This window comes from Phasianus colchicus, chromosome 8, assembly GCF_987193195.1.
Source record: "Phasianus colchicus chromosome 8, bPhaCol1.hap1.1, whole genome shotgun sequence".
In the NCBI taxonomy this organism is placed as follows: Eukaryota; Metazoa; Chordata; class Aves; order Galliformes; family Phasianidae; genus Phasianus; species Phasianus colchicus.
In genome coordinates this window covers 16,473,923-16,486,034 of record NC_143443.1, presented here as the reverse complement: position 1 = coordinate 16,486,034, position 12,112 = coordinate 16,473,923, and the positions used below count along the sequence as shown (strand labels likewise).

Here is a 12,112-nt window from a genome sequence, read left to right as displayed (position 1 = left end):
GAGCAGGGGAAAAGATGAGCAACGATGGGAAGGGATGATCTGGCTGCTCTGGGACACAATTCATCTTGGTGATGCCTGCAGTAGTAAGTGCATATTAAGCACATCACCACATTTGTCATGTACAAGTTTACACATACCATGCACCAGACAGCCTCAACTCCTTCAGGAAAAAAAGAGCAGTTTGAAACCAGTGATCCAGAGGGCAGTAGAGAACAAGTAAATACTAGAAAATAGCTTTTTTTCCCCCTCCCTCGTTAATGCCTTGCTTAAGGAGTTCATGAAGATGAATGCATTCATCTCCAAAATATGAGACTATCCCTCATGCATACCCTATTCGTGTAGGAGCCCCGCTTCTCCAGTTGCATGCAAGATAACCTATGGTTCTGATGTCTGTGAGGAGCTTTTTATATCAGGGATATCTTTGAAATATTTATGTATGAACATCAACATTTTACACCATTTAATAAAGGTGGAAACTTGCCATTCAGAGAATAACAAAATTGTGAGATACTTTTAAATTAATGAACATAAGAAAACCAGGACTAAAACAGTTCTGACTTTTAACAAGCAGATTTCTATGTTTTTTCCCCTTGTATATCTTTACAATAAATGTAGGTAAGCTTTTTGAAGGCTGTAAAACAGACTTGGGTAAAACACTGATATTTCCCATGCAGAACGGGCTGTGGCTAGAGAAAATATTAACATTATGGTTTGGGTTAAAGCCAGATGAAATTTATTTACTTACTTTGTTGCGTACTAGTTACTGCCCACATTCAGAAATAATTTTCCAGCTAATTCTTTACTTGGTTATACATTTCTTCAGTATTTTTCATTGTACATTGAATTTTGTGAGCTACTAGAATTCTGCACATAATCAGATTCAAGTATTCTGAAGTGTGCAAAAGAACTTCCAGGATTTACTGCAATGCTGGAAACTTAAGATTACAACACCTTATGGCTGAACAAGGCATTGGTAAGAACTACAGGAAGGAAGCAAAAAAATCCTAGAAGATACCTGCGAGCAGGAAGAGAGAACAGCAAGTTTTTGTAAGGCTGCATAATTTAAAAATAAGTATATGGCTGCAGGCACACAATTAGTGAATTCAACCACTCTAACACTTAAAGGCTTATAACGGCACGCTGCACACTTCAGCAAGACATTAAAAGCAAGAATCATATCAACAAAAATAAATACTATTTGACCAAATGCCTGCTTTTAATACATATATTCCAGAGATTCTGTCACCCTGCAGTCTTACTGCAGCACTTTTCTCCTCTAACACTGGTACTGCTATTCCAGATGCATCTGTGTACATGGAATCACAGAATTACAGGGGCTAAAGGGGATCTCTAAAGATCAAGTCCAACCCCTCTGCTAAAGCAGGCTCCATAGTGTAGATTTACACAGGAAAGAGTCCAGGTGGCTTTTGAATACCTCCAGAGGAGACTCTACCACCTCTCTGTGCAGCTTGTTCCAGAGCTCTGTTCATCCTTCTGTAACAGCTACATAAACATCCATTTTCTCCTCTTTCACAGTATCATTTTTTCCCTCTTTCTCAGTCCAAACAAGACATCAGCTATTATATTAAAACAAACCATATCTGCCTTAGAGTCCATTGTACTTTCAGCCAAATGGCAGAATCTGAACCCCTGGTATCTCCCTGCAATATCTTGCTGCTTTGTTAAACATGTGAACAAAAACTTTTAGTTATGATCATTTCCCAAATCCTGTTCTTTCTGCCCTTACTTACCCAAGAATGCTATTAATCACTTGGCAGCACTGGAGGGAATTAGCTTTGAGTAATTTACCCCACTGAATTTCATGAACTGAAACCAAATCAACACTACGTTTTGTCATTTCTCTATAGGGAAAGGGATATACTCAATATTCCATCTTTACTTGCATAGCTGTATTTCTCACTTTGGATGTGCTATCCTTCTCCTAACGTACTCTTCTAAAGATACTGCTGTAAATATCCCTCTCATCATTTCAGCATGAGTTGATACAGACTCTTCTTCAAAAGGAAATGACTGATTTTCTTTCATGCCTTAAGAGTTTGCTTTTTGCTGTTCTTTTGCAATGGAAAGCCCCTCCAGAACATCCTAAAAACTTCCTAGATAGCCTCAAAATCAGCTATCTTGACCAGAGCACCCCCAAAAATCACTCACCAGAAGACTGCTGTTATACCATAAATACTGCCTGTGAACTTCAGATGATCTCAATTCAAACCTTGCATTCTCAATTTTGCCATAAGACATGCTATATCTCCTTTTCATCACTATACACATAATTCATAGTACAACAGCATCTCCCATAACAAATTTAAATATTTACTAAGATTTTACAATCCACTTATGATCAAAGAATATGACTTAGTCATTTCAGAAAGAAAAATCATTGCTCAGGAACATTAAAGCTGGAGTTCTCATTATGTTTTGCTCATGACAATTTCTCCCACAAGACTACAGAGGCAGCAACGAGTTTGCAGAAGAATTTAAAAAGGAGGACACAAACACACACATGCAAAATTTAAAACAGAAGCAATAGAAAGTAATGGGTAAATACAAACAGAGATGTAGGACTGTACAGTTTAGTCAAGTATGTAACAGTACTTGAACATCAACTACCATCTAGATCTTACTGTCTAGGCAGCATCTGAAATAGATATTTTATCTGCATCTAAAAACAGAAGTGATGTTTTCTAAATCAGAGACCAAAAAGAATCGAGCCATTTAATGCAGACATCAATATTTACAGTAGAAAATACTTTTTAGCCTTCTATAATCAAAAGTTTTGAATAGAAAGGCCTTTCATGCTGACACTTAAAGCAGCCAGGAAGGGTGAATTCTGAAGAACATACTATCTATATATGATAAAATATAAGTCAAATGACAATTTAGGAAAAAAGAATAACAGTGCTTTAATGTCTGAAGCGATATTTCAAACATGGAGGCTTGCAATGATCTGCACTCCACTGAAGACAGAGTTCTATCTGCAACCTACCTACAGCATTTTCCACACTGCATTGCCGAACACACTTAAGAAACCAGCACTCTGACAACTGCACACTGCACCTAATCAGATTTACCTTCTGACTTGCCAATTTCCAGATGGAAGCTTAATTAGACATAAGAATGCCGGAGATATTTCTGTTACTTTAAAAGAATTATTTTCCAATCTTTACCTTGAGAGCGCAGAAGATGCAAGAATCTCCCATACATTTGTGCGTTGAGATTTGTCGGAAACTGCGGCGGAAAATGTCAAGGTGCCAAAGAACCTGAAACACAAAGAGGAACACAGCTGATTTTATGAATACAGAAAACAAAATGCTGCATAAAGCTTTGACTAAAGCTGCACACACTAAACAATTCTAATAGTACATTAATCCCAATGAACATCACTTTTAACAGTGTGTCTCTTAGCCAAGTGCAAGTTGACATTTTCATCTTTCTCAAGAACTGTACCACTTATATACAGAAAACTACAGCAGGATGCTGCCCTCAAATCCGTTTCACGTGCTTTGGACTGAACCCACATTGCTTTGTGCAGCAGTACCAAGCTGCAAAGCTGCACAGAGCTGTAACAACCCTGAGATACCCAGGTCAGCTCCTTGCATCCCATTCCTCCTCCCCTTCAGCCTCAACGCTCCAAGCAGAAAGGGCAACCATCAGAAATGGAGCACCAGCAGCATGTGCATTAACAAGCTCCTGAATGTCAAAACAATAAACTGCAAAAATCTCCTATGCCCAAATCCTGTCATTAGAAAGTGCTTTTACACATTGTGATGACTGACAGATTTCTAACCCTAACCAGTGCGGACAGTTATACTTTTCTTTCAGGACAGGTTATTGAGGTGATGATTACAGCAACAGCACAAGGCAAACTTGGCTGGAACAGCACCAAGCTTTGGGTTAAGTTTCACTACCAAACCTGGGCATTCATATAAATTCTCATCTGCACAACAGTGCCAGCGCTGACCCGAGGTGTTTCACAGGCAGCTCCTCATGCTTGTTGCTGGCTGCTTCAGCGAGAAGCAGGCAGGCTTTCCTGCCAGCCCTGCCCTCAGTCAGGAGGCAGAAGCCCACAGTGAGAACAGCCCTGACCTGAATTGCACTGTGCCAGGCTCCAGGCAGAACACAATGGCTCAGGCTGCCATGTGACTGACTGAACACTTTGTTAGAACCAACAGAGGGACCAAACATCTAACCAATTAATTTGTCCTGAGGAACTAACTAGAAAAACAGCATTCTGAAAAAAAAAATTTATATTGTTTTCAAGAAATGTAAAGTATCTGTAACAATGTGATAACAAGATCACAGCACCAAAATGCTACCTAAAACTGAACTACAAAAACAACACTTCTAGGGCATATTTGATCTGTAATGTTTCCCAAACTCTCAGAATTGTTCAGCTTATGTTTTGCTCAAACTCTTCCTGTACTTAAGAGCCTGGGAGGCAGTATAAGTCTTTGGAGCAGCTGATTACATACAACATTCCTGAACAGCTACTGCAGGCTTCACAAAAAGAAGAAAAATTCATTTAGGAACTAGTTCAGTTTGTCAGTGTAATTGCCTTTGGAACTTATCTTGAATATTTATAGAAATACTTAAAATTAAAGAAAAACAAACATTCAAGAGTCTCTCAGACTAACACTGATTAAAAAATTAAGACAAAAAACATATAATATTATAAAATTATTAACATCCTGGTTTTTAAATAATAATGGTAATAAATAACAAACTTTGGCTACAAGTACTTCTGGTATTCTCTCTCAGAAGAAAACAATTTCTGAAGCACACTGAAAGCCAGGTCGCACGCTTGCACACAGCACACAGTTGGCATTGGGCTCTACTTCAGTCTGACCTAGGCTCAGTAACTTGGGATCAGGAGGCAGCCAGTGACTGCACTGTGTGGCTTAACAAAAGCAGTTAACACACATCACTGAAAACTGCAATTTTTTGAGTTATTTACCTTCATACCTAATCCTGTACTTCCTGGCATACTAAAACTATGGAAGGTTTCTAAAGTCTCCATTTGTATTGCTTGCATCACCAGGACATCTCAAAGTCTGAAGCTAACTGAGAAGCTAATTGTGCCCACAAAAAGAAAGCTGCAGTGACACAGCCTGTGCTACCCAGCCAAGTCACTTGATGAGAATGACTGAGGGCTGAAACTCAAACAGATGCCCTGAATATGTAAACAGTGACAATACAAGTATAGAAGCCACCCCATTGCATTTTGATACAAGAGAATTGTTTCTTCTAGATAAAAGGTAAGTACTCCAGCATCTAAACTGCAAATCAGCAGTAAAAAAGAAAATTGGACTGAGTTAAAAGGTGTTTGTATAGGTGTTAGCAACCCTTGACCAGGATTGGATCATCAAAAATAATTGATTTACTTTAAGGATTAGACAATTTAGGTTAGAAGACTTAATGCAACATTTCTACTACGCATTTTCATTTTTGGTTGACAGCTTACCAATTTACACAGACAGAAAGGATTCAAGTGTCAATGCACCAAGAAAAACTGAAAGTTACAAAAGCTTTTCTATAATGCAATAAACGTGCATTTTCTAACTTAGTTTTATTTTATCTAGGCTTACAAACAATTATAATGCCAAGCCTGACTGCAATTGTTGCACATCACAGCCTAAGAAGAAAGTATTGCAATCGACACAAAGAGGTGGCAGAAACTGTTTACAGTTTGTGTTCTCACCTGTAGAGCGCTGTTCAGGAAGCAACTGTTCTGCCCTGGTTCATTGCTGAGACCTTTACTGGGTGCTATCGAAGTTGTATTTCGTGGAGTAAACATCCCTTGGACATTCCCTCGGCCCACAGAAAAGTAACTTCTTTTCCAAGACATCTTCCAGTTTTAGCTGTAGAACATGAAGGTTTTGGCTGGCAGAGTGTTTTACTTGATCTTTACTTTCCTTTCTTTTACCAAAATTCAAAACTGGAACAACATCCAACCTTCTGCACGTTATAATTTAAATGGAATTTCTTCTTTCTTCAGGACAGCAGTAGTTTGTTCTTTTAAACCCAGCCCAGGATACTATTCATTTGATGCTTATGTATGTAAAAACCGCCTTTACAAGCAGCCACAAAGTTTGCAAAAGGGAAGGAATCCATGGTCTTACAAGTTCATCTGTTATGCTATTGCTCCTTTTTCTAAGTGGGCAGTGGCTTCAGGGAACAAATAGCAGATTAAGGAAGTCCCAGAAATGTGAGAAGAAAAACCAACAGCTAACTTCCCCCACTACTCCCTCCAGAAAAACAGCTTCACTAATACTTTTATAATCCTCCTATTGAAGATGGGAAAAATCCAATTAGTGAGAGAGCAGAGAAACCAAAACCAAAACAAAACCTTTGCAGCTCTGTTTCAGTTACTTCTGTCTTGTGTGATGAAAGTGGCATTATCCTGACAGGAAAAAAAGCAGCAACTCCAGAACTTGAGAGCGAAGAGCTTGAGAGTAGCAAGGAGTCTGCGATACAGTTCCTCTAATTCTGCACACAATCTTCAGAAGTTTCTCCTCCTGATCCTCCTTTTGCAATTGGAATGCCCAGCCGTGCCAGAAAGCTTGAGAGAGAAAAATAATCAAAGGCTTGCGTCATTTAATTACTCTCTTGGCTTTGCGCTGTTCTGCCAAGACCAGCATTGCCTCACCTCCCACAACACACAGAATCTTCTGAGACAATGAAAAAAAAAACAACAAACCTTCCTCCACCCAAAAAGTAAAACACAAAAAGACACAGAATTCTAAGAAAAGAACGTTAGAGGAGCAAGGAGGGCAAGTATGGTGGAAGAGTTAAGAAGAAAGTTAGATTTAAGAAGAGAATAGAAAAACTAACATTTACACGAGCTCCATGCCAGTTTTCACACACATCCTTTGCAATGCTTAAGTGTCAAACTTCTTAATGATCTCTTAGCAATTCATGAAGTAGTGAGATGACAATATGAATGTTAATAAACTGTTGATGCTAGAATTGGGACTTTGCACTGATCCTCAAATTGTGAGATGAGGACACAGAGCTTCCCAGCAGCTCAGAAGACAGAGCTGTCTTCAAACAAAACACTCTCCACATTTCCATAATCAGAGACGTTTATCTATAAAATTGACATTAATAGAATATGCCTCTTCCAAGATGTGTGCCTTCAGTGATGCTTCTGAAGGAGCGAAAAGAAACAGTGAACTGCTCTGCTCATCTACTTCTCATCCTTCAGGAAATGTAAAAAGAATTAAAAAAAAAAAGCAGCATTTATTTATTTATTTATTTATTCATTCCCTAGGAATTGGGGAATTCCTAGAAACAGGAACTACAAGAATTTATGGTAAAATATTTTTATTTCTTGCCAGACCATTCCACCTCTTTACTGAGGTGTATTTCCCTGGTATCTCACCAACAAGATTTATGATTATCCCATTTTTGGTAACAGGATAAAAATTGGGTATAACTATTATGACCAGTATGAACAAGACAAGTCTATTCCATGTGTTCTGAAGTAATAATTGCACTACAGTGCACTACAAAACAAGTACAGGCAGAATTCAAGCATCAGCAAAATAACTCGGAGAGCAACTCCTTATGAAGATGAAGATAACCTGGGTATCTGTGGAGGTACATTTTTCACCTTCCCCAGAGTTACAAATTTTTCATCTTCCGTCAAAAAAACAAAGAATTTTCTCATCATCCACAAATGTGTTAAAGCAGTCCGATCCATTCCCTTCTAGTAACCTTGTTTGTGCTTTCATTAATCTCATTTCGCAAATTTCAATGAAGGCTTTGTGTCGCTGTAAGGCAGGCAAGCATCTATACAGAGATGAATATTCTTCATGGTTGCCAATATGCCATGCAAAATGCTCAGATGTGCTTGGAAGCCTGCAGACACAGACCATTATCACGCCAGTCACACAGCATTCCTGAGCGCTGAACGTATACAGGGCTCATTTCAAAGCATTTTCAGCCTCAATCCCCTTTTCTTTGCTCAATCCCGTAAATGAATCACAAGCCAAACAAACTGTGTGAGGTAAGTAAGTTTCAGGCAGCAATGCAAGGATCTCTGTAAACCACTGCTTCTTGCAGTAGGTGCGGTAGCAAGAGATCAGAGCAGGACGCCATGAGGAATGAGCTGAGGCAGCAGACCCTGCACTAAGTCACAAAAAGTCTGAACCACGCACCTCTTTTCACAGGGCCAATGGGAAATACAACCCAAAATACGTGCCAGATGGACAGGTGTGAGCAGCAGAGAGTAAAAACTCAGTGGATTTCAAATCCAAGACAAGATTCTGCTCTCAAAATGGGCTACAAAATTCTGCGCCAAAATATCTCAGTTATTACAAGGTGAACCTTTTTTCCCTATGGATTTTCATTGTCTTGGGACCAGAAATAGATGAGACTTGCATTTCATCTATCATCACTAGGGGAGTACAGTGATGGTGGGGCTCTCACAGTGACCACACAAGCTTTTTGCATTGTACAGAAAGGATTTCCTTTCCCAGGTTCCCATTTATAAGCTCAGCCTGCTCCTTCAGCTAGATGGCCACTGCAGAGTTAAGAGAATAAGAAGCAAGCTGTAATCCGTAACCACCAGTTAGACAAAAACAGATCTCTGGAGATAAATGGCAGCTTCACACTTTACCAAACACTAAAACTTGCCAACATTATACAACAGCTACAGAAGAATCCTAATTCATATGAAACGTACGTGAGACGATGGTCATACGGATTGTTTACAGACTCACTATGCCTCCGTTCTGCCATAAAAACCACAAAAAGGATAACAAAACACAAGCAGGACAAAAGAATATACGGAGAAAAAGCAACTATTGAAATAGTCTGCAGCTACCACCAGAAAAGAAACTAACTCCTATTTTAAAGGCACAGCATACCATTCCAATAAATAAAGAAATAAAACAAAGGCACCTGAAGCAGCAGCGGCTGTAAGGGCACAGGCAGGAGGTGCTCCACCAACACACTGCTGCTCCCAGGCCTGGCATGTGTGTGTGTCACAGACCCCAGCCATAGTCATGAAGCGAAACAAATTTGTTTTCTGAAGGGTAACCATTGTAACATTTTCACAAAGAAAGTATGTGCTTCAGAGCACAGCATAACTAAGTGAGAAGACAACATTTTCATGTATTATTTCTAAGTAAATACATTTCTTAGACTTTAAAGACTGTTACCCTATTAACAATCCATAGACACCAAGTATTTATTTTAATAAGACACAGAAAATTCCTATAATTGCACTGCTGATAGAGCTTCCCAGACTTCTGTAGCATTTTAATGTTAGGTCACAGCAACTGCAGCTCCATACAGCTCTTGTACTGCAAAAATAAACAAACAAAAAATAACATTCAAAACCTATAGCTCCTGTATGTCTAAGTGCCATGTTGTCAGGAGGCCAGGAAACACAGGCTGAAGTAAAAGAGAATGGCATTATCAGAGCTGAGAACGCTGTTCATCCAGAACAGATATGATTCTCATGCTGAGTTCTACTGTTACAGAAATAGGAGAACAGGAGTGCCAGATGCAAAAGCATAAATGATGCTCTTGGTTCATTACTCCTAACATTATCTTAGAGACACAATGAACTAAGGCAGATAGCCCAAAAACTTTTAATGAACTTGAGCCTTGTCTATTGTCTGAAGAACACTATTCACTAAAATAAGGTACCAAATTAATCTAGCCAATCTGATTAAATAATGCTAACTAGATCCCTAAAAACACTGCCCTGACATAATAAAAATATTATAATATAGAATAAATTAAGAACATATAACTCAAAAGTGGAAATTAAACGTGCCAGATCTTCCCTCCAATTCAGCTAGTTCTCCTGCTGTTGTGAGCACCTTCCTTAGGGAGAGATGGCTCCCAGCCCAGGCCCAGAGACTGAAGCAGAGCATCCCCAGCCCTGCATTGCCTGGCAGTCCTTCCTCACCCACTGCTGCTGGCCACAACTGAGCTTTTGGTCTGAAGAGACCTGACAGTCTGCCCTTGGGACACCAGGGCATGCTGCTCTCACAGACACACACCACCACACAGGAGTTCAGGCACATTCTCACATTCACTTGCTAAATCAGTTACACCAACAGAACATCTCCAGCTGCATCCTTCATTCTCCAGTGAGATTCCACTATTACGCTTCACTTTAAGGGGAAGAACTGTCATGATCCTCTTACTTGAGTCTCATGTCTCTCTACACACTTTGGGCAATTGCTTGATGTGTCATTTCAGAGACAAGACTGAAATAAAACAGCCTAATTAGGGAAAGGAGATGCTTCCATTTAGCTCCAGGTACAGCTGAAAGCACCAATGAAGTATTTATCACATTTAATAAGAGCAGTAATCCAGAACTTATTTTTAATTAATTTTATATATCTGAAGAAACGTGCAAAACAAAGTAAATGCTTCAATAGTGTTTTTAGAAAAGAATGGGCTCCTCATCCCGTGTGCTCTAAAGCGGTAATAGGTAACAGATTACTGACACTGAGGGTAAATTCCACTTTCTCATAGAAAAACACCTCTGAAAGCCCAACCAGGTGAGAAACGGAAACCCACTTGTTTTGCTAAAGAGAGAGACTAGGCCAAGCCAATGCCTTTTTTGTGCAGCTGCCTTCCAGCAGGGCCACCTGCCCTGATCCCAAGGCTGCTGTCAGCCCATGGGAGAGTTCCCACAGCCAAGAAGCTTGATAACACTTTCTGCACGTAATTGAAATTATGTAAGTATTGGTTGATTTCTGCAGTTAAATATGATTTAATCAATGCAGATCTCATCAATATTAAGACCATCATTTACAGTTCAGACCTCAAAAAATATCCAGCTTTGCATCTCAGTTTAAGCTCAATCTCGGAGGTGATAAAACAGAGGGACAGAAAAAGCTTTCATTACCTAATAGCCGTAAGACTGGTTGAAGCAAAGAGTGAACAGCACAGCAATCTTAAAGGTAAACATTCCTGACAGACATCAGCTGCCTCAGCACCAAGCAGGAGATGCTGTCCTCTAGAGCATATCTCATCTCTGAGATTCACAGCCAGCTGGAAATATCAGGCAGATTTTTCCTTGCACACCTAGATGATAGACTCATTACTAGAAGGTATGTTAATTTCCATTCATTCCTATCTGCAAGAACCTTAACAGTGCACATGGGACAAGAAAAGTTCTTGCTTTATGCTTGCATTTTCCTCAGTCTTGATTGCTGTGCCAGATGAAAAAGTCTGTGACGCTTTTGCTGCTGAAGCTTACACCCACTTTTCAGCCTTCTGCTTAAAGGAATAACTTAATTACAAGGCTTTCTGCTAATTCTGCCTACTGGGTGGAGCACGGAACTGACAGCATGGCAGATTCCTGCAATATCTTCATACTGGCCCTGCTTATCTTTCATTCTGCTACTGCACAATTCCTATCTGCAAAGCGTTGTAGAAGTGCAGCAAAGCTCAGAGCATCCACTAGTTCCCTGGAACCACATTAGAAAAAAACCACCCAGAGTATGTGGGAAGTTAGGAGAAATGGTCTGCAGGCAAGACACCAAAGGGGACAAAGCTTCTGGGAAGTGCCACGGCACGAAGCCAAAAGGTTGGCATTCCTCAGCTAGCAAACAGCTTACTGTTTCCCCAGCTTTCAGAGAGAAAACCCTTTCAAAAATGAAGCAAGAGTATATGCTTGTGCTGACTTCTCAGACTAGTAGATACAAGGGAAAAAGAAAAACAAACGCACTCGATGTTCCTGTCAGCAGCTCAGGCCAACAAGGGGTGTGGAGACATTCTGCACAAACACCCAAAAGCAAGACTGCAGGCTGCTGAGGTGGAACAGCTGCATGAAGGCAGTTTATTTCTTATTGCAAGCAGCAATGCTTGCAAGTATTTTATCGAATTATAATGGTCTCTGTCTTAAAACAATGAAATGAAATGCCATGAACACTAATCTAATCTGAACCATTTGATTTTAAGCTTGACAGTCAGCCAAATCTTTCCAAAGAGCATCTCTCTCTGCTAAAAAAAAAAAAAAAAAAGTGGCAGAAAGCCACAGGCTTTGAACTGAGAATTGTTCAGTGACAGCAGAGGGCCAGAAATCCTCTCTTGCTGTAGCTCGAAGGTAGCCCTCCTCTGCTTG

General features: G+C 39.8%; 1 protein-coding gene across 7 annotated transcripts in view; it reads right to left on the bottom strand.

The window, feature by feature from the left end:
- Positions 1-12,112, bottom strand: part of USP54 (ubiquitin specific peptidase 54) — a 97,016-nt gene that overhangs the window by 45,126 nt on the left and 39,778 nt on the right. For 6 of the 7 annotated variants that reach the window (XM_090145041.1, XM_031603037.2, XM_031603040.2 and 3 more), the window contains exons 2-3: positions 5,717-6,577; positions 3,186-3,278 (exon numbers count right to left, since the gene is read on the bottom strand). In XM_090145041.1, the coding sequence (XP_090001167.1) occupies positions 3,186-3,278; positions 5,717-5,863 (240 nt within the window). In that variant the 5' untranslated portion in view covers positions 5,864-6,577. The remainder of the gene's footprint in view (positions 1-3,185; positions 3,279-5,716; positions 6,578-12,112) is intronic. The other variant, XM_090145040.1, reaches the window with a different exon arrangement.